This window comes from Hippopotamus amphibius, chromosome 1, assembly GCF_030028045.1.
Source record: "Hippopotamus amphibius kiboko isolate mHipAmp2 chromosome 1, mHipAmp2.hap2, whole genome shotgun sequence".
Taxonomy (NCBI): domain Eukaryota; kingdom Metazoa; phylum Chordata; class Mammalia; order Artiodactyla; family Hippopotamidae; genus Hippopotamus; species Hippopotamus amphibius.
In genome coordinates, this window is record NC_080186.1 from 176770272 (window position 1) to 176795209 (window position 24938).

Below are 24938 nucleotides of genomic sequence, written 5' to 3' on the forward strand. Positions count from 1 at the left end.
GTTGCAGCAGAAATATATTTTTACACGATAGGACAAAACCATCTGGAACTTACTCTCACGTGGATTCAAAGAGCTGCAGCAACAATAGGGCCGTTATAAACTCGGGCTCCATACTGTCTCCTAAAGGGATTAGACAAGCCTCGTCATGTGTTAGAAGCGGAAAAAAGTGACCCAAGAAGGGGCTAAATCCTTAGCTGTCATTAGTATTTTCTCATGTCTAACGCTGCTATTTGAGAAGACAGAAGGAACTGACTTACTTTATATACTTGTCTGATCCTTTAGTACTTACTGAAAACCAGAATGTTTTCTTTGACCCCTATGAGAAAGCAGCTCAACTGGACAGTTTGTTCCTGAAATAAAATATCAGCAGTCAAAATACTCTTAAAGCCCCTTAGAAATCAGAGCATCACAGATTTATTAGAAAGTAAGTGCCCGAAGCTTAAAGGTGGCTGTTAACATTGTTTTATTTCCTTTATACAAAAAGTAGAAATGACAGAAAAAACACTCTTAACAGAAAACAATAGCACTGACCTGGTCTCATTGAGAAGCTGAGCCCAAACTGCCCATATTACAGGGAGAGGGAAGTTCAACCAACATCAGCAAACACCCACGCAATTGATGAAACTGATGAAATACAAACTGGTGTCAGTGGCTTGGTGAATGTCCTGTGGGGAGGTTGAATCAATCTTAAAAAACATACATTTGCCCAATCACGCTTTTAAACAGTCGCTCTTTAAAAACAAGTTATATACACAAATATCACCCAAAAATGTGTCTTATATACTCTAGTGCTATAAATTTAAGGCATCCTGATAGTCCGTTCTTCTGCTGGTGAGGCATTGCTCTCATGGTTCTATTTCCACAGAGGATAGTCCAGAAATTTCCAATGGTGTTCAAAGGGCAGCAATGAGAGATAATACAAAAAGTGATTTATAAGAAGAGTTCTTTTGACTCTGGCTCAGCAACGTGCTTTGTGCTGTAGGATTTCTTCATTTTTCTATTGATGTCATTACGCCTAAGTGGAAGAGAAACCACAAGGCCAAAATTAGATAAAACTATGGTCAAGTTACAATACAACGCCGCTAAACAGCTCACCAAAAATGGAAATTATCCTCACACAAACCACACTGAAGAACACTTCATTCCAGTAGGCAAATTATTCTCTTTTCATATAAACCACTCTTTAAACAATAAAAGCAATAGTCATGTAATAACATACTTTGTGGATACTTTTAAATTTGGCCCCGGAAGTAATTTCTCAATTATGCTGATTGGCATCCAGGCAAAATTCTACAGTCAAGTGAATTTTATCAAATTCAAACAAAATAGGAAGTATAGTACTGCTGGTTGAGTACTGTTGGAAACAAGAGATACTTATATTTTATTCACTGGAGTCCCTGGTGACACCTTTTATTCTCCAGTAAGCTCAAGTATTAATAGTTTAAAGGAAATGCTTTTTCATTGGGTGTGTGATCACTGAATAGTAGCCTGTGGGAAGACCACAAGTAGGTAAATCTATGGGAAAAAGAAGAAACTAGGGAACAATAATGCTGTTTTCTCCTCAATGATACCTCGTAAGCCTATGGAAAGAAGTACCAGCTCAAGCCTGGGAACAGTTTTGCTTTTTAAATAAGTTTCCCTCTGTGTAGAAGCATTCATTTTCACGACATATTTGTCCCATTCTGGGTATAAAATTTTCCAGAGAGGAGTTATCTCCTGAGTTTGACCAAGCCTACATATTACTAAATTCCTTCTTGTTGCTCTACCAGACAAAAACAAACTGTTTCTGGGACATCTCATGTGAGGACATCTGTGGATGGAGAACCCCAAGTGTGGTTTTATGGCCTCAAAATCGCGCTCACTTACAAAGACCATGCAGTCTGTCCTCAGTGTTCTAGTTAATATTTGATCATCATCACCATCTGAAAGTCACAATTCTTATTTATTCATCTGAATAGAACTTTAGAGAGTTGTTCATGAGCAAGAAAGGGAAGAGGGTGAAAGAAAAACCTGGTTGGTTAAAAAATGTCCTAGAAACTTCCAATTAAACATGATGGATTAAACACATAGATTTATCGTCCCTTTCTTACAAAACAACACTAAAATGAAAGTAAAGAAATAAAAAAGCATGAACAGAAATGAATAAGGGAAATGGGAGAGGAGATGATAACATACAAACTGTCAATAATATTTCAGAAACAGGAGGATGGATCGACACATGGAATTGATTTAGCAGAGAGGGCAGAAAAAGCAGAAATCTAAGCTTACGGGGAACCCAACAAACTGATTTGCACCGCAAGGTTCAGGAACTAGAAGAACTGTGCACTTCCGAAGGTGACAGCGGGTGCTGAGTGCTGAAAATGGGAAGATTATTTGAAAATTTTTTGGAAGTAGCAGGTTATACCCCAAATTACCTACCTGACCCAATGTAGCCAGGTGACTGTCCCTCTCCCAATGTGAAGAAAGACTGGAGGTTACAGTTTGCAAGGCATGGACCAGAGAGACTCTGAATTCAGCTAAAGGGGGTGGGAACCATGTGATTAAGTGAAAGTCCCTACACTAACACAATTATTAACCCATCTCCTGCTAGTCTGACCCACAGATTCCTGGCAGTCAGGTTAATAGGCCCCAGAAGGAGACTGGAATTTCCTTATCTTGAGAAATCAACTTCCAAAAGAAAAGTCCTACAAATACTAACAATTAGTGAGTTTCCCAACGAGAGAGCCTAGTACTTAATCAGTCTGTGTGAAGCAACATCTACCAGTCAACAAGCCTCGCCCATAAAGCCAGAGCTTCTGGGCTTTAGTGTCTTGTCCTTAAATATGAATGAGTCAGGGACCACCAGACTTTTGAGGGAAGTGCTACTATGATAGACAAAGACCAAAATAAACAGAGAAATGGAAGTCAAAGTGAATAGAGGTAATATAAGGAAGTGATGAGAATGTCAAAAAAATATAACAAGAAGGAAAGAAAAACTGGGGAAAATGTCTGCAATTCAGATCACAAAGGGTCACTGTTCAGAATGTGTAATATTTAAAGAGCTACTACAAATCAATAAGAAAGAAACCACAATCTCAATAAAAATGTAGAAAGGGTTAAAAATAGTACATTCATACAATGAAAAGTAATATGTAGCTATGTAAAAGTATAAAGACGCTCTCTATACAATACATAAAGACCTCCAATGTGTTAGGCAGAAAAAAGCAAGAAGACAGACTGTGTGTGTAGTATGCCACCACTATTGTGAAAAGAAAGAAAAGATAAAAATATACACTTGTATTTGTATTTGATTGTAAAATTTAAAGAAGTCTTGCATATATAATACCATGAAAAAGGAACAAAGAGAAAACAAAGTGCTATTAGAAATTAACACTATAATAGCAGAAATAAAAAATTAGAAAGGTTGGAAGGTAAAGTTCAGTAAATATTCTAGGAGGAACTTTTAGAGAAAGCAAAAGTATGGGTAAAGGCAGAAGAATGCTTAGAAAATAGTTAGAAAAGGATCAGTCCAATGTGTTGAACATTAGAATAAGAGTATTTTCAGAAAAGTGAACAGAGAAATTGAAGGGGATAAAATTTTCAAAGAAATTGTACAAAAACACTTCCCAGAACTGAAGTGTATAGGTTTTCAGATTTAAAAAGTCTGTTGAGTACCCACATCCCAGGAATGAGAATGGAATCATGGTAAAATATATGAAATCAAAACAGTGGGGATAAAGAAAAAATCCTAAAAGCTTCCAACGAATTATCAACTAGAGAAGAATTGAGCTTTTCGACAGACACATTAGAAGCAAGAGGAAAATGAAATAATGTGCTCAAGATTCTGAGGGAAAATAATTTTCTGCCTAGAATTCTATACCCAGCCAAATATTCCTAATCCATATGAGGGCAAACCAAAGACATTTCAGACAGACAAGGCCTCAACAATTTTAGCAGCCCTTCACCTCCATAGGATGGGAAGATGTGTTTACCAAAGTAAGAGGATAAACTGAAAAAAAGGAAAAGATAGATTCAGGAAATAGGGCTCTACACAGGAGAGAAGCAAAAGGAATTCCCAGAATGACCTATGTGGGAAACTGCAGGATGACAGCTGTGTGGCTCCGCCAGATAGCCGCAGTCCAGAGTGGGGCAAGAGGAAAGATGGTGTCTCCATGAACAGGCTGAGACAGAGAAGTACCCGATTTGTCTGTATGCACTGAAAGAAGGGTTCTGTCTCCAACAGAGTGTTTAGAAATAAACTGTAAACTAAAAAGTCAAAATTATTATCTCCAAGGAAAACATAAAGTTACATGAATAAAGAAATGTAACAATAGCACACTGCATGGATCCACTGTGATTAATAATTAGATAAACATAATAATAGTAAACACCAAATACTGACTTCACCCCAAAGACTGATACGACTTTATTGATGGTGGGAAGAAAAAGCAGGTAGGGGTGTGTGTGTGCGTGAGTGCGTGAATGCCAGAACAGGGGGCAGTGTTGGTTGCCAAAATAGAGCTGGACAAATTTGGTTCATTGTTGAGAATATAGATTTTGGAACCAAACTGAATTGAAACCCTGGCTATATAATTTATTACCATTGTTACTGTGTAAGCTTGGGCAAGTTATAAAATCTCTCTGTGCCTTGGTTTCCAATCTGCAAAATTTGTACAATAATTGTATCTACCATATTGTGTCATTCATTGTGAAGATTAAAACAGTCAATATGCCCGAAGTAGCTGGAATATTCTTTGGTACATTGTAAGTGCTTTATAAGTGGTAGCTATCATTTTTATTTTCAATAGTAGGATGCCAATAGACAACAGAGATAATATCTAAAATTGAAAGTCTGTATGAGCATGTTAGTTAGAAATAACAGAATCCTAGAGAAAACACCTAAAGACAAAGCAAGCAGTTGATTTAGGGGAGTAGGGATAGAGATTGGGCACAGGGACAGGCAATTTTTGTTTTAAGGCAAGCATTACTATCATGTGTACGTATAGCAGTTTGACAAAAAATTAAAAATAAATAAAATAAAACAAAAAGAACTTAAGTTATAGTCTAAGAATACCATCATCATTTAGACATTGATGGAGTATTTCTACTTTAATTTAAGGGATGCTGTGCTCAAAACACTAAAAACACTTTCTGTAGGACAAAACCCAGCATAATTAGAGTTGAGTCAATACCAAACAAAATGTTAATTTGAGGCATTTATCTGAATAATATCAGGATGATTCACATCTCTCTGAACCCTTCAATTACTTAGTCCTGAATTACCAGTATTCAAAAAAAAAAAAAAAAAAACTAGAAGTGTTTGGGTAATTCTGGCAGGAACTACTCAGATAATTTGCTGCTCCTTGATTTCGTTTTTGGATATAAAATCACATTCTCTGTGACCAAAATTGGAAAGAAGGCTTAAATTTAAATAACAGTTTTTCAAGTAATCTAACTTGCTGACTCATCTAGGCATGGATTCCATATTTTTACAGCTCAGGGTGACCGGATGGCAAGTTCTTTTAGACACTCTGCCTAAAATGGCCCACGGGCATGCACTACATTTTCCACTGATAGCCAAAACAGGTAGACTGACTTAGCTGCTTTTGCGATCTTCTTCAGAGCTTCACTGAGAGCATATCTATAAATCCCATCTACTAAAAAAAATGAGATTCTGGTTCAAAGAATAAAAACGTATACTTGAAATACCCAATATGAAACTCACTGTAGGTGGGTAGACTTGTAATCAAAAGGCCTAGATTTCTACAGAGCATACCATTCTTTCTGTGGTATGACCGGCTTGGTCCTTTTTAGTTTTCTTTTCTCTCTTCTTCCTCCTTTTCCTCTCTAGCTCTCCCTCTCTCCAAATATTCTGAAGTCCCTACCATTTTGTCAGGCACCAAGCTAGACACTGGGGTACAGATTGGGATATGATGGTGCTACTGAGAGTCACCGCTGTCAGAAAGTTCTCACACTTTTCATGGGGTTGACCGCGTTCTAACTGTATCCTCTCTTAATTTTCTCTTGATTACGATCTTGCTGAATGAAGTGACATGCCTTATACTCGCACAGCAAAATGTATGGTTTATTGCTAAGGACATTGTTGAAACAAGGGCACTGGCAATCTGGGGGTCTGACATCCAGGAGAGTCGTATAGCTGCACTGTTCTCAGCGTGGGAAGGAAAATCCCAAATGGCTGTGATTGGAGCAGAGATTCTCAGTGCAGGTACTGAAAGGTGTTTGGGCAAAGTCTCTACCTATACTTTTAAACCTCCAACAACTTGCTGCTTCTTTAAGAGCCCAGCCTTTAGAGAGTTTATAGACAGGCCCTGCTCTTTTAATGTGCAAAGACACTCTAGCGGTGGCAGACGTGGTGTAAATATGACCCTGGTTCTATATTCCTCCCGTTTGGAGTTACACAATTTAAAACAGGACTGTAGGGGAGGGGAAGGAAAGGCAGGTGGAGGTGGATGAAGGGAGTTCATAAATTTTGGGACTACACTTAAACCAGGATTAGCATGTTGAAAGAGCATATTTCTAGGGGATAATTTTGGTTTCCAAGGGAGATCTCCCCTCTGTACCCTCCTACCTATAGCTCATGGGTGTTCTACATGTTCATTTCCTGCCTTTCAGTGCTTTAAGATAGAACATGGGGTCTTGGCTGCAACAGCTTTTTCTATGTCTCAACTCCTCATACTCTGGTACTAAACCTTGTTCTATTGTCTTCCTGTGACGGAACATGCTTTATCCTTTTCCCAGAGGGTATAAGGAGTTTACGAATAAAAACTCCATTTGTGAATTATGCTCTCATGAATCTTGCAGATTCCGGCAGCTTTTATAAAAGTGCCCAGACACTGGAAAGATCTGATCGTTTTAATGATCCCCCATAACATGGGCCTTTTTCTCCACACACAAGATTCTACTACGCAACAGCCAAGAACAATGCAACACTGTGACCCGTTTCACAGGAGAAGCTGTCACTTGGTGAATGTAATCTGGAGGAATGGTGCAAGATTGGGATCTCCCTCCTCCACGTCATAGGGACAACGCTTCCGTGTGAAATAAGGGTTTTCTCTCTGAAACGGATGTGAACCCTCGGGAGGCAGAGGTGGGGGCAGACAGGACAGGAGTTGGGCAGGAGAAAGAACACTGAGGAAACACAGTGAGGGCTGCAGGGGAAGGAAACCAGATAGGCTCTCGGGGTTTCTGGAGTGAAGGCAGTCACCACAGGTACACCAACTCCTCCTGATTCTGGACCCCAGAGCTAGTATATTAGACACAAAAACACAGAAAAACATACTTCAGATCAGAGAGTAGAACTTGAAACTATAGTTCTGGGGCAGAAACTCTAACATCTATGGTATTACTAAATACCCTTTTAGTACTAGCACTCTAACAAACTTTTCTGAACTGCTACATTGGTAAGACTCAGTCTGCTCCAGGGGATGCACTCCAGAACTGTGCAGCCAACATACCCTCAGCTAGCGTGGTAACACACATATGACTAGGTAATTATGTAATTATCCCTTCAAGAATCCTTAAAAAGCCTATGGGTTGAAAATACTTTAAGGTCAAAAATTTAAGACTAAAATGTGGTTATTTGATTATATCCAGAGAAATGATGGCAAAGCTGCGTTTGTTTACCAGGATCAGGCATTCCTTTTTGTGCTGACTGCATTTTCCATCATGATTCTGGAAATGCTGTTCAGTGGGGCTGAGAGTACGCTCTGCCCAGGACAGGTTTCAGCCAGGGCTTCACCTCTATGTTCCCAATGTCTTCCATGTCTTTGCTTACTGTTCTGTTTAGTAATATGTCCTGACAATAAGGACAGAAATGTGTGTGTGTGTGTGTGTGTGTGCGTGTGTGTATATATGCATGTGCATGTGTGTGTGTATATGCGCACGCACGTGTGCTGGTGGTAGGGATACCCTGAACTTTGACCTCCAATTGGGCAGAGCAGATGACCACTGCCAAACCCTCACATCATCTTAGGCCAAACTTATCACTCTCTTTGAAGTGGCTGTTGAACAATCTTGACATCTATGTACAATATTTGCTACTAGCTCTTGGCTCTGGATGTATAATTCCCAGTGTGGCTAATTCCTTGGCAGTAAAACCCATACTGATGGTGTTTATTTTTTAACGTCTTTTTAAGGAGTCTGTTCTCATGTTAGTGCTAGGATTAGGGGTTTCCTGATGCTAACCCCTCCAGCCACAGGGCTACTGTGGTCAAAGAGGATGTGACCAGTAGTGGCCAGGGGTTAATGCCTTCTGTCTATCAGTAACTGTAATCCATGCTCACATCATGTGTTACAGATCTCGGATAGACTTAAACCCTGGGAAATGAATATCTCATTGGCATTTTAAGATAAGTAATTGCAAACATTCCCTTGGAGTTGTAATAATTCAAAACCAACTTGTTCTTTATAAGAAAAAGTAAAGATAAGTCTGCTTGTTATAAACAAAGTCATCCTCCGTAGTTGCAACACAGTGGAAAAGCTATTCAAACTGATAGAGTTGAAGCTAATTTTAAAGGGCACTGAAAAGAAATTTAGTCTTTGCTATCAAGCTGTGACCAATTTGGAAAAATAAATAGCAAACAGAATCCCCTCACAGAGCTGACATTCTTTAAAATGTTATATTTATTCTCCCTATTTTTCCTTTACTAGGGAAAAAATATCTTAGGAACTACAGTGTGGTTCCAGTATAGGCCTGGAATGAGGGTCCACTGCCCCACTCTTTCTCCCAGGGCTATACCGATAGGGCCACCAGCGGCATAATGTTTAGGGCCAACTGCAACCCAATGACTGACACTGCTTTCCAAAGTTATACGGTCCCAGGCAGTCCCTGCTCCCAAGAGGAACTGTGTGCCCTTCAGGCAAATTCTTGGGCCAAGATCTGAAGGCACTGCGGACAGATGGACATTTGGGTGCCTTTGTTTCTTGCATCTTTCTGTGGAGTGCCCTTTCTATGGGTCCCACAGGCAAAATGAAGCAGGCATCAGAATCAATTAGGTATATTTCATGTCCGCATTCCCATGCTAGTTTATTTCTCCGAGGAATCTTTATTTCAACTAGATATATCCATCCTTACTTTCTCTAAGGAGTGAACTGGACCGGTTCTCCCTGCCTCTGTGTGATGATGGATCAGAGAAACCTTCCCTCTCGACAATGAACCAACGAGGGGGGTTTTCAGTTTTCATGGAACACGTGTCAAACTAAAACCACAATAAAGTTTACATTCATTTTATAAGGTAGGGAGGGGACGGGGTCTGGATGTTTATTTAAATACACTGAATATTGTAATTTGGGGGCTTCTGTTTATCATTAAAGGAAAACTCTGTTAATACATAAAGCCAGTGAATCTGATAGGTTCAAAACTGAGCCTCAGAAGGACTGTTCCTTAAACCAAGTAGGAGAGTGTTAACCCGGTTGTCAGATATCTGAGTGGCCTCATAACCTCCTTTTGCGCTCTGATTTTTGTAATCCTATTATAGTAGATCGTTAGCTTTGTTTCCTTGCTTGTAAGAAGACTGGATGAAATATATGTGGCAGGAGAATCTACTGTGATACTAATTGTCTTGTTTCCAGGTGCTGTAGGAGCCTGGAAGAAATAAGAGGTTTTCTCCCTCCTCCTCCCAAGGAGTTGGCCAAGTCTTTGTGCTTCCCTGCCTCAGGGTATTGTTGGTGACTTCTATTTAAGGACAGAAGCAGAGTTTTCCAGGCACCAGAAGGCAGAACCTAAGGTGGGGACACAGAGGGCTATGGGGGTGAGGAAGATAGGTTGGGAGAAAAAGAAGTGGGCCAATACCAATGTCTGGGAAAGGAAGGGGTATGTTTTCTATTTCCTTTCCACCCCAGGCTCTGGGCTCTTAGCTTTGGCCAAGATGCCCTGCCCCAGTGTGGCCAGAAGCAACCCAGACTTAGGCAGCACGTGAGCCTGACTCAAGCAGAACGCTGGTGACCAGTAAATGCCGAAGTTCCAAGGTGCTTCCTTCAACTTACGGAATTAATGAGACCCCTAGGGGGGCCCCGTAACCCCGTAAAATGACTGAGATTTACTTTTCCTCCAGCCTGAACAGAGAAGATTAAATGTAATTTTGAGGGAAAAAAAGCAGAGTGACATTTCTTACACCTTGGAATTCTGAACTAACATTCATACCCACAACACATTCACTTGTATTTGTGTACCTGTGGTTATTATATACATACACATCCACACACGTTTTGGAGGATTTTGGAAGCGTGCTGAAAGGCGTGCCGTAGCTTTCTTTTAATTTAAATGATTAGTCTCTTTTAAAAGAGGGTTGGAGGTTTAACTCTTCTGAAATAAACCTGTCAAGAGGCACTGACTGCATTAACTCTCCGTCAGCTGCTCTCTTCTTAGCCCGTCCCTGTTTCCCACTCTGTTAGGGAAGGAAAGGATGGAGGAGTGGGGAATGAAGGAAACCTGTGCTGAAGGAGGACTTTGCTCAGGGAGGAGCCTGAGCCACTGGGAACCTCGGAGATGATCCTTTTATGTACACAGTCCATACATTTTGAATCACAAACATTCTGTTTGAGAAAGGCCATTGTTTGGTGGGTGGGAGCTCATAGACTGGCTTATGGACCAGCATTGCAGTTCCGAACACTGAGGTAGAGCAACTACAGCATGGCAGGACCTCCCTTCTCCTGAGGGCAGCAGACTGCTGACTAAGGGAGCGTTCGGTCTGTAACCAGCAATGAAGGAAAATTAGCTCTGTTTCAAAGTTCTGATTCTGATCAGAGGTTGACTCACTCCACCCAGGGCAGGAAATTTCATTTCTATACTTACTTGGTACTCGACTCTATTAAAACAAAGACTGAAAGCCAAGGTCAGCTGGGAAGCACAGCATGTTTGTGATCTGAGAAGATTCCTGTGCCCTCTGCGGCTGGAATAAAGCCCCTCCAATAGCATACTTGCTCCCCTTCTGAGGCCCAGTTACAAGTCTACTTGCTTCTATTTGGGGAAAGAATTGTAATTTTCTACTTCCCTGGTGTCAGCCCCTGGGTAAGGTGCCCTAGGACAGCCACGTAAAAGGTCATGCAATTCAAAGTGAAGGCAGGGCACTGCTGCGCAATACGCCCCCAGCACCACGTACCGTGCACGGTTAAGCAGATGCTCTTCAATCAGCGTGTTAGAGGAAAGACTGATGCAGCTGCCGTACATCTCCTAGAGAGGTGCAATTAAAAATTATCTGAACACATGCAACAAGCTCAGCACATGCACAAGTCTCAATACACAGGAGGCCAGCAGGAGAGAGATGAAAGGGTAGACGCTTCGGACACACTTTAAAGAGCCTGGGGAACTGCTGAGATCTTTGACTCAGCAGTGAGAGGACCCATTAAGGTACTGGAAACGTTTTATTCCAGAAATGTAAGTTTGGACATATTTACTCCAAAGGGCCTGGTGTTTGGGGCACACGTGTGACTTTTCTAGCTGAAGCAAATACACGCTAAAGTCTTTTATAACAAAGGCAACTTGGTGGAAATCCACGTGTCAAAGTTTGTGTTCAGTTAATTCGAGTGATAGTAACAAAAACTTGATTTTGATATTGCAAAAAAAAAGAATGTGGACAGTTCTTAGACCTCTCTGGAATGGGATTGTACCTTACAGCAAATAATAAATTATGCAGGTGTGACTCTCTAGTTAGCATGATGGGTATTCTGAGTCCTTCTGTTCCACAGAGAGTTTCACATTTTGGCTGCTATATCACTTTTTTAAGGGTGTGTCATGCACACAGCATGCAGGAAACACTGCTCTAAAAAGATGTATCTCTTATTCGCTGGATTGAAATCCAGATTATAGTGCCTGGTTTCACAATAAATGCAGTTAATTACACAACGCAGTTCACGGCACACCCTACCACCCCCCGCACGCTGGCAAGCACGTCAGACCACCAGAGCTCCCTGCGTCGGAAAATGCCAATGCGGAGGTCCCTGTGGTGTCTCCATGCCAAACGTCCTTCCAAAGTTGAGCAGTTTAGAAATAGAGTTTCTATTTATGCGCTCTTCAATTGGGCTCGAGAATAAACTATCCCGTCACATGAGGAGAACTAACTCCTCCAGAGGCCGACTCAGTGCCAAAGAAGGGCCTGATTTCACATCCATTCGTAGTCTAATCTTGTCGAAATGCCTCCCTGTCTACGACTATCTAATTCTCAAGGATCAAACTAGTTAGGGAAATGTAGGGACCAGAATATAATCTCCTGTGATTTGTTTAATCTTTCCCTCTTAGAGTATTTTCCAAAGGAAGAGCAAAATGTACTCTAACACGACCTAGCTCATTAGAAACTCGTGAGTTTGGCTTTCCGTGCGTTCTTGGGAATTCTCCTGGGGATTCCCTCAAGGTGGCCAAGGGCAATAACCTGTGGTGTTAGGAACAACATAACTGATTTAAAGGAATAAAAGGAATACTCCCCAAACAGCACTCACCGCCTTATTCTTTCCTTTGCTAGCAGAGCTCCCAGGGTTTCCCTTACCATCTGCCGTCTTCCTCCCTAGTGAGGTCAAGGGCAGAGTGGAGGTCTTCAGCTGGTTGGATGCCTGATAGTTATTATTATTGTTCTGATTGCCACTGAGGGTCTCCATGATGGATCGGAAAGTTCCAAAAGGCCTTTTCAGTTGATCCCCTGATTCACTACTCGTGGAGGTCCGCTGGAGGGTCCTGCCTTTATCTCGGTCCTTCTCTCCATTTAGTTCAAGGCTAGTTTGCTCCATCTGCACCACAGGCTCCTCAAAGGTGACTCTGAGTTTCAAGTTCTGAGATGTCCGGCGCTTGGAAGATGGGGACTTGAGGGCGCTCTTGGGACTTGTGGCCACTTTCTGGGCGGCTGTGCTATCAGGGCTGGGCTGAGGGGGTTCTCCAGAAGGCTGGCTTGCGGGGGTGGTTCCTGAGCCTGGACACTGGGATTCCAAGTCTGGCTCACTGCTCTCTGAGGTGGGGGATGGGCTGTGGCCATCCAGAGATTTGGAGGCCTTGATACTAAAAGGAAACCTGCGTCCTGATGCCAAGGTGTGTTTCTTTATCATCAAGTGTAAGCTTTCTGCGCTGTCCATACTCTCCACGCTCTCCACAATGGGCTGCGGTCTGGGCCTGTCCGCCTTTCTCACAGGCGTGCCCTTGGGGTCCTCAGAGTTGTTGGAGTCTGTGTCGGACTCACTCAGTGACCGCTGCATCAGCTGCTTCAGCCTGGCTAACTTCAGTTCCCTCTTCTCCAGAGGGATCTTTTTTGAATTTCTAGAGGAAGCCTGAGCATCCTGGAATTCCAAGGATAGCTTTTCCTGGGTGCAGACATTCTCTGAAATATCTTTTCCTAATAACTGGCGCAGGATTTTATCCGAATCTTCGTCTTTTGCTTTCGCCCTAGCCCGGCTGGATACTGAAAGGCTTCCAAGAACCTGAATCCCCTCTTGGACTCCTGGTTTGCTTTTGGCTACAGACTCATCGTCTGCATCTGGGGATTTCCATTGGGACTTTCTGGAAGCTGGGGAGGATGGTGAACTGAAAGAGGATGAAGGACATACCAGATGATTTCCTATTGGGTTAAAATAACTCAGCCACAAATCGCTGCAGAGCTTTACTGCTACTAATAACTTACAACTCACTAAGACTGAAATACAGTAATGAATGTCTGTTTCAAGCAATCTGCAAACATTCCATGGTGGCAACCATAACCAGTATAGTATGCCTCATACCTTACGCTGTGACTACAAAATTTATCTACCGTTTTATTGTTCACACATCAATTCTGCACAAATTTTCTCAATTAATCTCATCTTCAACAACCTTATGAACCTACATATCCTTACTCCCATTTCACAGATGAAGATATAAAGAACTGAAAGAGTAAGTGACTTGTTTATAGTCCTGGAAAGAAGACATTTCCAAGCCAGAGGTAAACTCAAGTCTTCTGATCCTAGGTCCAGCGCCCTTTTCCCTGTGATCTCTCATTATTCCGCTTTATAAGAATAAAATATTTTCTGTTGTTATCTCTTTAAAAGATATTAAAAGAAAGTCCAAAAGAAGGCTCAGACATTAAAGATATTTAAGAATTTTAACTACCAATGTTCCTGGTATTACCTGGGTGAAGAAAGGAGAGACTTGCCCTCTGATTTCTGGGCTTCTAGAAGTTGTTGGAGCTGGTTCTGCAGCGTGACACGTTGCATTGTCTGTCTGGGAAAAACAAACCAAAATATATAACCTCTCTGACACATGGCTACTACCATAAATTAATAGGTATAAATTTTTTAATGATAATTTGAAATAAGTTGCAATAAATCTAAAAGCCTTACAAACATGTATAATCTTCACCCTATACTTCAGAAATTTTCCTAAGGATATAATCAAAAGTACCCTAAAAGATATTTATTATTCACATTAGTAAAAAATTATAACCTAAATGCTCACCCATAAGTAATAATTTATAATTCTTTCTATGAAGGCAGCTATTAAGAATAATATATTTGAATAGCTATGACATAGAAGGTTTCCCTAATATATGTGTATATATATATATATATAGAAAGTATTCAGTATGAAGTATCCTTGTGAAAAGGGAAAATTTGGACACAGAGACAGACACACACAGGGAGTACACTATGTGAACGTGAAGGCAAAGATCAGGGTGATTCATTTATAAGCCAAAGAATGCTGAAGATTGCCAGCAAACCACCAAGAACTAAGAGGGAGGCATAGAACAGATTCTCCCTCACAGCCCTCAGAAGGAACCAACCCTATCAACACCTTGATTTCAGACTTCTAGCCTGCAGAAATGTGAGAAAATAAATTTCTGTTGTTCAAGCAAGGCAGTTTGTAGTACCTTGTTACAGCAGCACTAGCAGACTAGTATACGAGACATATGCTCACATATTTTCATATATTCATATTTTACAACCTCATATATTATAATTAAAGTTGATTAGTCCTTTCTGAGGACTTTTTTTTAGAATCTAGAGAATAGAGTCCTTTTTTCCTCCATTCATACCTAGGATCCCTGTCATCAGTCAACCTAATTGCCTCCAAATAGCTTTCTTGATTGTGTCACAATTCACTTTGACACCTAAAAACCCTTTAAAAGGAGACCATAATCGGACTTCCTAGCTGGCGCAGTGGTTGAGAATCTGCCTGCCAATGCAGGGGACATGGGTTCGATCCCTGCCCCAGGAAGATACCACATGCCGCAGAGCAACTAAGCCCATGCGCCACAACTATTGAGCCTGAGCTTTAGAGCCCGTGAGCCGCAACTATTGAAGCCCACGCGCCTAGAGCCCATGCGCTACAACAAGAGAAGCCACGGCAATGAGAAGCCTGCGCACCACAATGAAGAGTAGCCTCCACTCGCCGCAACTAGAGAAAGCCCGTGTGCAGCAATGAAGACCCAACACAGTCAATAAAATAAATAAATAAATAAATACATAAATAAATAAACTTATTAAAAAAAAAGAGACCATAATCATTCTTCATCTGTTTTAACCCCTCCCTAAATATTTTTCTACAAAACTTGACATACAGTACTAAATTTCAAAGAGGGAAAAGGAGAATGCTCTTATGCATTTTTGTTTTTTATTCATTCTTTAGACTAGGGTCACCAAACTATAGGCTATGGGCCAAATCCAGCCTACTACCTATTTTTGTAAATAAAGTTTTATTGAAACAGAGCCATACACATTCACTTACATATTACTGAATGCTGATTTCATGCTACAAAAGCAGAGTTGATTATGGCACAGAACATGTGGTGCACAAGCCCGAAATTTTTACTATGTGACCCTTTAGGGAAAAGACTGCTGGCTCCTCCTTTACTTAGACAGTTAAGTTTCAGTATGTGCGTATGTGAGTCACAGAATGAGGGAGATAAAACGAGATCACAGACTTCTCAGATCTTAGGGATGAAATGTCAGTACTAAGACTGACCACTTCTGAGAAAAGGAGACTAAGGGGCTGATGGAAGGGTATCATCCAAATCTGTTTTCACAGAATTAACTCTAGGCAGCCAGCAGCTGTTACGTGTGTGCAGTGACATTTGGCAAGGAGATAACTGGGCCTCCTCAAGCCAGTATCTAAGACTTGGCAGATCTTTTAAGAGTACTTATAACTCATTTCTTTAGTTCCTTGTTCCTGCTCACAAGAGCTGCTACCAGTCTTGATGCTAGGTGTATTAGTTTTCTACTCCTGTAACAAATTACCACACGCTTAGTGGTTTAAAACAACACGTGTATCTCACAGTTCTGTAGGTCAGAAGACCAGAACGCACCTCTCCAGAGTAAAATCGAGGTATCCACAGTCTGCATTCCTTTCTGGAGGCTCTAGGCTCTATTTCCTGCTTATTCACACCATGTGCAGAATCACTTCCTTGCAGTTGTAGGACTGAGGTCTCTGTTTTCTTGCTGACTGTCAGCTGAGGCTCACTAACAGCTCCTAGAGATTACTGCACTCCTTGGCCCACAGCCCCTTCCTCCACCATCAAAATATGCAACAGCAGATTGAGTCTTTCTCACAGATTGAGTTTCTCTGATCTCCTTTTCTGCCTTCTCTTTACTGTTACTCATGTGAGGAGACTGGACCAATCCCAATATTCCAGGGTGACCTTAATTCCATCTGCAATCTTAATTCCCTTTTTGCCATATAAGGTAACATATTCATAGCTTCCAGCAATTAGGATGTGATGGACATCTTTGGGGGACAGTGGGAGGTACCACACTAATACTACAGAGTTCAGTAAATACTGCTTACTCCTCTAAAATCAAAATCACTTTTACTTTTTTCAAGTTCTGTCATAATTAACGTGTTTCACTTTCTGTCACCTATGGCTTTTAACCTCTTTTCTTAACTTTAAAGCACATTCTGATACATATGCTTCTATGTCCAGAGTAGATGGAGTGTTGCCATACGTTGTTTTCTCTTTATTTAAAAAAATACCAAGTTATTTGTTTTTACCCAACATGGCAACAGCTTGCTTGCTTTGTTTTATTTAGTTTTTTTCTGATGGCTAAATTAATACAATTACTTTAAAAATTCAAACAGTTTAGGAAGAGTAACATTTTGGAGTATATCCTTCCAGCTTGGGTGGGAGAGGTCGGGGGGGGGGGGTGGGGAGAGAGAGAGAGAGGTGGGGGGGTTCTTAAAAATGAGATAATGAGATTATGCTGCACACAGTATTTTGTAACTTTCTTTTTTTACTTAAGGAAAGTAAAATACACCGTGTGTGTGTGTGACTCTGTTTTAACTTGATTACTTTTATAAAGACCCTATCTCCAAATAAGCTCACATTCTGAGGTACTAGGGGTTAGGACTCTAACACAGCATTTTACGGGGCCACGATTCAACGCATAATACCTATGGCTGTAGATTGGGATCTCTAAGAGAGCTGAAGGCTGCCATTTCTAAATAATAGCTACGTTTATTAACTACGAAGGGTTGATAAAAATATTCTAGGAGGAAAAGGCACTCAAGACTGTCTCCCACTCACAATTTTAGGCTGAAAAGCTAGTGTTTTCCATCCTTCCTCCTGCACATTTTGATGTTACTGATGCCCTAGAGCCTGAAGGGTACAGCGTCCTGAGGCTAGACTAAGTGAAGTTCTCTGTTCATTTCTAGGTTTGCCAACCTCCCTGAGACGCACAGTTAAGTAACAAGACTAGGGTCTACAACGTAACCTCTCATGTTTCATCTTGTCATTGGCCTAACTACAACGGTCTACGAAGAACTGCTGTCTGTTAGCGTACATGTGTGTTTTATCCCAGGATCATCAGCAGAGAGAGCAGCCAAGACCCTGACCTTGAAGAGTTCTACCAATAAAACAGCTCATGAAACCCTCTCCGACTTCGTGGTAAGAGACTGAGGGGAAGCTTTTGTGATCTTTTCTCTGAGTACAAAGAGAAAAGATTATTTTTTCTTTGGAAAAAACAATCCATTGGACCATTTTAAAGTTCTTCTTGATGGATGTGTCCATACACTACTGGGGGGAGTGTCCACTGGTACAAGAGTTCTGGAAGGATAGTAGGCAACATCTACCCACATTTTAAATATGAAGCCCTCTGTTCTGGCAATTCCCTTTCTAGGAACTTCTTTTCAGAAACACCTCTACATGCACATAAAGCCGTGTACAAGTACATTTGCTGTGTCAAGATAACTTACTGAGTTATGAATCTGTGTGCGTTTTCCCTTCAGGAACATCCAGACCTTCAAGCTTACCTGCCCCAGGGGAGTCTTGTGTAACTGGGGAGAGGATTCTTGGAGGAATTTTTAAGTTTACATTTTATTTTATTCTTTTCCTAGCAAAAGCCTAAAGAGAGCGTATTCTAGGTACGGGCAGGAGGAGGAGCGGAGGAGCACAGAGACTTAACTCTAAGGCAAGAGAGTAGAAGCAGAGAAAGAAAACAATTCCCCAAGCTTAGTGAGCATAGTGAGTGCATGAATAACACTGCTCATCCGTTACGGCCTCCTACCAACAACAGGTCTTTTTTCACAAGGAAAGAAGGAAAAAAATAGTTTTTACAATTTTAAAGTAAAACTTCATTTTTTTTTTTGCTTAAAATTTAGTTTTTAAGGTTTGTCCTCCTCAGCTGTCACCATTACTTTGAGTACTAGTTTTGATGTTCTGTGATTGCCTTCCCAGTATGGCAACTGTCATTTGACTGACGTGTTTTCCAAGGGCTGACCTCAGTCCCCTCAGACGGGCATCAGCTCCTTAATCCTTCAACCTGCTGGAGACCCCCCAGATGGCCTCTCCTCCGGCCCTCCTTTCTTCAAGCATATCATGGCAACCTCCCAGAAATGCTTCCCTGGCATCTAGGGACGCAATGTGTACCAGCGTAATCATCTCATCAAAAAAGAACTGATTTTAGCTAGACAAAGAGTGTTTTAAGTAACATCATGCTGGGTTTACATCCTGGGGATTTTAAATTCCGAGGATTCATGAATCGTTTGCTTAATTTTTAGAATAAATTTGCCAGTGATATTTACCAGATGACCTGTCTATAATTTCCCAAATATATGTTTTTCTTTTTGAGAAAACTGAGAAACTGGCCCATCTTTAGCCTTTCCCTCTCTCTCCTGCTTGATGATTTGCTGGACTGTTAAGGACAGAAGTTTGGAATGACGCCCATGTGTGCTTTCCACGCCTGCTGCATCATCTGGCCCTGAGATGTAAACACAGAGAGAGACTCTCTCCCCTTGTTCACTGTGGCTTAAGTTCTCTTCTTAGGAAGCTTGCTCTGCATTTTTTAAAATATCATTTTGCCTTTGCAGTAATGGCATCTTCAGCATGAATGCTGGCCATGAGGACTTGGGATGGGGGAAGAAAAGAAGATGAGGAGGATACTAGGAAATTCCTCTAAGACCAGCATGAGGGAGCCTTCCAAAGACCTGGCTGAAACCTGGGCACAACAATGACCAGCCAGACTTGGTTCTCATGGAACGAACAGGTCACTCACTCCTTCAGCTGCTTGGTTAGCTTCACCACCTGGGAGGCCAGTGACATGCAGGTCTCCACCACCACCAGGTACCGGGAACACAGGGTGTGTCCGTGGCGCTCGGCGCTCTGGGAGGGCTTTTCCCCTGCGTGGTTCTGCATGGTGACATTTGCTCCATATTCAACAAGGGTCTGTCAGAGAACGTAGAGACATGTGATCGTATCACAACCTCCCTCTAAACATTATTTATTTATTATTTTTAATTTTTTTGAATTGAAGTATAGTTGATTTACAATATTGTTAGTTTCAGGTGTGCCGCAAAGTGATTCAGTTATATTTACATACACTTTTCTCAGATCCTTTTCTATTATAGGTTATTACAAGATATTGAATATAGTTCCCTGTGCTATACAGTAGGTCTTTGCTGTTTATCTACTTTATGTATAGTAGTATCTCTTGATCCCATACTTCTAATTTATCCCTCCCTCACCTCCCTTTCCCCTTTGGTAACCATAAATTTGTTTTCTATGTCTGTGAGTCTGTTTCTGTTTTGTATATAGATTCATTTGTATTATTTTTTATGATTCCATCCCTAAACATTATTATTTTTTCAGCTCTTTATTGGAATATAATTGCTTTACACTGTTGTACCAGTTTTTGCTGTACAACAAAGTGAATCAGCTGTATTTATACATATATCCCCATATCCCCTCCTTCCTGCAACTCCATCTCACCCTCCCTACCTCTAAGTCATCACCCATCATCGAGCTGATCTCCCTATGTTATGCAGCAGTAACACAAGGCTGAATGAACTTTTCCTGTTATTCCAAAACCAGTCACCAGAGCCCGCAGCAGGACAGGGTGGGGGCGAGGAGTACCATCGCACACAAGAGAGAGCTTCTGCTGAGCTTTCAGCAGTCATTATCAGATGCCTAAAACGATGCAGCCAACCCATCCCACTACTATCAAACTCCCACCAGCCTCAGGAGGAGACTGGGAAGGGGAGGAGGTGGCTGCCTCCTTAGAGTCCTTTCCCTTATGAGGAAAGGGCAGTATCTGTGGTGAGAGGCTTTGTCCCTTTCAATGGTTGGGTTCGTGAAGTTGGGGACACCCATGAGATAAAGAAGGAACTTTGGTTACCTGTTCCTATTTACTTGGGCAGCGCACATAATCTGTTGCTGAACCTACCCAATCAGGAATAAAAAGAACAGGAGAGAGCTGTCATGGCAGGGCCCACATTCCCACCGTGTCCCATGGCAAGGATATGTCCCATAGATTGAGCAGATATTGTAGAAGGGAGCTTGCTGTGAGCTGGTTATCACCTGATTAAAAAGGGGAGGGTTCTTTAGCAACAGGAGGTAGTGCGGTGAGACACAGGTGGAGGGAACTGTATGGTGGAGGAGGGTATGAGGTCACGGCGATGTCTCCCGCATCAGGTATCAGCGGGGAGGCTCTAGACCCCACCCACTGTGCCCACCAGAGATTCAGCCTCTGAAGGCCGCCCCAGAGGGCATCAGTGGCAAACCACGGTGAGCGAAAGAAGCAAGACAATTTCAGGGAGGTGCCATGACTTCTGCCAGGAAAGCAAAGAGACAGGTGACGTGTGCGCTCCATACTTCCTCTTTGTTGCCAACACGGGAGCCCAGAAGAGAGAGGGGAAGAGGAGCTAAGGTGCTGTGTGAAAAGCCAGTCATGCCTCAGGCCCATACCAAGCCCCTTACACCCTGAGTCTGATCTGGGTTGGGGACGAGAATACTTTGAACCAGAAGTAAGACGGAGATTTTTGAACTGGTTTGAAGCAAATGTTAACAGTCAAACAAAAGCAACGAGTCAGGGAATCTGGCCAAGGCATCGTTAGGAGAGCGGAGAGGGACGTGACGGAGCACGGTTGACATCGCTAAGTTTTTTGGCTGCACCGTGGCTGGTGGGATCTTCGTTCCCTGACTGGGGATTGAATCTGTGCCCCTGGCAATGAAAGCGCGGAGTCCTAACCACTGGACCGCCAGGGAATTCCCTGACATTGTCAATTTAAAAAAAAAAACAAAATTCTTTTGTTTTTCTGCTATGATGACAAAAGACTCCAGAAAAAGCTGTTACATCAGTATTAATCAACTATCATAGTCTGACATATTTTTTGACACTATCAAGGTGAGTTTGTAGACCTCTGGATTTATTCTCGTAATAGAAAAAAATTTTTTTTCCACGAGAAATACTTGTAATTTTTAAATTCCTAGACTACTCAGAGATCATTAAGGAGCTTCATTTTCCTCTCAGCTTAGGGTCACTCACCACGAAAGGTCAATGTGTCATAAAGCCACTGACACCTGCCACACAGAGTACCCTGAGACCACCTCACGCTGATCTCTCAGAGATGCAGCGTAAACACACTGTCATCACTCCTCTTGACTCTGCCCCCTGCAGTTTTCTTCCCAATGTTTTCCATGCTCAGTCCCTTCCTCACTTCATAAAGGCCCTTGCTCACCCCCTTTTCTGTTTTCAATCTCTGTGTACCTGTTTTTTTAAATTCTCACACCCGGTGGATAGACCCACTCCCAAGAGCATCCAAGTTTCCACATCCATGGTGTCTAGCGCCAAAAATATCATTTGTGTTAAGTGGAGAGGTGAATACTCTAAAAGGACAGACCGCCTCTCCTCACATATTGGAAAGAAAAATAACTAAAATCTCAAACAGAATTAGTGATATCAGCTGGTTTTCTTTGGCTTGCAGCCATTTACTGGCTGATAAAAAAAGTTTGCTTCAAGACTATTAAATATGATAGTGTTTTCTCAAATGGAAAAATGAAGTTTTCAGTCTTCATTCAATTATTTTTCCTCCACAAAAAGTAACGCTACTCCTTTCATCTCTCTGCAGATCCTGGTAATAATTTAAATTTCTCTCTTTTCTATAATCTCCGATTTCTCATCACTCCTTTTACAACTTGGTGTTTTAAATCAGAAGATGCACACTTTGCCAAAAATAGTGGGGAAACTTCCCAGACACTTGGAATATTTCCTATCAATGTGGCTTTCCACAGAGCAGTTGCATGTGAGGAGACTCAAGAGAGCTTTCTGCTGTTACCTCTGCTTTCTGGTTTTATTAATCTTTTGCCTCTTACATTTACAGCTTTTCCATATTGTCTGTCATTTCCTGAGTCCTCTCTACCTTCCTGAGCAACTGGATCTCACTGCCCAGTTTTCTCTTTGATATACAGTCTACCTTGCATGCAGTAGGACCTCAGGAAGTACCTGTTAAGTTTGGAATAAAGGAAACAATACCTAATAAGGTGGAAAAGAGTGCTGTTTTCTCAGAGTTCTTACGTACATATAACATATTCTGAACTGTATGAGCCTGGTGAGGGAAAAGTATTCTCTTTAATCATGGCCTTCAGCCATACGTCGTCAGTCGCCTTTTCCTACACCTGAGGCAGAGGTGGGAACAAATCCATAGCTGTTGGGTGATTTTCAATGGTAAGAATGGTGTGATTGGTCAGATTCTGGTAACTATGGTTTATGTTCATAAATTAAATTCCAGGCCAGTTCTAAACTTTGTTTCCAATTCAAAGCTTTTCCTCTCCTCACACCGTCACTCTCCCTCCTTCTCTTCAGCTCTCCTCTCTGTTTTATCAGTCAGGGCCTTACATTTTCTAGGTAAAAAGCCCTATCCAGTTTTCTTTAAAAGTTTTTTTTTTAAATTGAAGTATGGTTGATTTAAAACGCTGTGCCAATCTCTGGGGTACAGCAAGGTGACTCAGTTATACACATAGAGACATTCTTTTTTTTTTTTTTAATATTCTTTTCCATTATGGTTTGTCACCGGATATTGAATGTAGTTCCCTGCGCCATACAGGAGGGTGGGGAGGGAAGGACTGGGAGTCTGGGATTAGCAGGTGTCAACTATTCCATACAGGAGGCCTACCCAGGTTTCGCATCCACAGGCGCCCCACGCGTCTAAGGACCCTCGCAGCCTCCCCCCAGCCCCCATGTGCTGCTGGGACGCGGCACTGCGTGTGGCTCAGCCCTGTGCAGCTCTGCACTCAGCTGTCGGGTGAGATGCCGACTCCTCTTCTTGTAAGAGCCCTGTGCTCTCCAAGCAGCCCTCTGGGATGTCCCCTCAGGTGGCCTGGGGCGGGGGGAAGAGCCCCCCACCTCCTGTGGCTCTGCTCCCCCACCTCCTGACATCCCTGCACACAGAGGACACGGTAATATCCGCAAGGTACGTTGGACTGAAAGGACGAGGCCACCTGAGGCTGTCGGGTGGAGTGGCTGGCCAGCCGAGGCCCTGCCAAGCCTGCCCACAGGCAGAGGGGATCAATATCGAGGGCCTCCTGTAATTAGTTCTGGGCCTTTCTGAATGCATTCGAGAAGCTCAGTCCTCCTACAGAGAAAGGGAGGAAACCACAGCACTCTCTCCTTAGCCTACTACTTGCTACTCTGAGGAATTCTGCTGATCTTTTCTTGAAAATATGGTCCTGCTTTTCAGACACTTGGGAAGGCAAAGCGTGCTAATGCCAGCAAGAACGGCCCACCCCCAATGTGGCAGCCTGAGCCATGTCAGTCTGGTAGTAGTTTCCTGCTGTCTGGAGAACACAGGGTACTTCACATCTCTTGTCCTCAGCACTGGGGTTTTAAAGTAATGCTGAAAGGGCAGGAAGAGACCCTTTCAACATCCTGTGACACTCAAGGAGAAACCCAGACAGTATTTATGCCAGTGTTTGTGTGCATTTCTAGAATACAAATATATCAATTTGATTCCCTGTTATCCACTTCAAGAGAAAAAAGCTGATTTAATCCAGACATTCTCCCGGTGAACTAAATTCCCATGTTTTGTTTTACTACTTGACGCACTCATTTCTCTCCAGAGCAGCAAGGGCCTGTGTACCTGTATACACCCGAGGTAGCCATGCTGGGAGGCCACGTGAACGGCACTGTTGCCCTCCTGGTCCACTTCATCCAGCGAGATGCCCTGCTCTTGCATGAACTGAAGAAGCCACAGCAGAATCTTTTCCTATAAATGTAAGGCCAGGTTGGAATTAATGGACTGTCATGTAGAGAAGTCTAATATAAAGACAGAGGAAAACAAAACTCCAACCTGTGAAGCTTAGATATAGGCAAGCTTACCTTATGAAGAGAACATTTCCATTTAGTATGAACTGAAAATTCATGCATCTCTGACTAAAGTTAATGAAAGAGGAATGCTCTGAGAACTCAAAGAGTGGAAAATTATCTCAGAAATGCTCTTGTTTTGCTTACTTATTGTAAAGGTGGGAAAAGTGACTCACAGGAAGTTTGAGCACCTCCTCAAAGTCACACAGTGAGACAGTCAATGTCAGAAACAGTCCAAGTCTTTTGATCCCAAGGCAATGTTTTTGTTACTTTGTTATATTATCCAGAGGCTTCAAGAAGATTATTATAAAAGCCTGGACTATTGAGATACCTAGCTTCTACTTTAATCATGCTTCAACCATGCCTTTCTAATCCCATACTGTGCAATCAACAGGCTTACACAAAAGAGGCAACATCTTAAG

At 42.1% G+C, this 24938-nt stretch overlaps 1 protein-coding gene across 4 annotated transcripts in view; it reads right to left on the reverse strand.

The window, feature by feature from the left end:
* Positions 1-285: 285 nt before the first annotated feature.
* Positions 286-24938, reverse strand: part of SNCAIP (synuclein alpha interacting protein) — a 145820-nt gene continuing 121167 nt past the window's right edge. For 3 of the 4 annotated variants that reach the window (XM_057736679.1, XM_057736671.1, XM_057736667.1), the window contains 6 exons: positions 24293-24418; positions 19435-19604; positions 14081-14173; positions 12433-13501; positions 11100-11170; positions 453-1015 (listed from right to left, as the gene is read on the reverse strand). In XM_057736679.1, the coding sequence (XP_057592662.1) occupies positions 931-1015; positions 11100-11170; positions 12433-13501; positions 14081-14173; positions 19435-19604; positions 24293-24418 (1614 nt within the window). In that variant the 3' untranslated portion in view covers positions 453-930. Of the gene's footprint in view, positions 1016-11099; positions 11171-12432; positions 13502-14080; positions 14174-19434; positions 19605-24292; positions 24419-24938 lie in introns of all 4 variants that reach the window. The other variant, XM_057736689.1, reaches the window with a different exon arrangement.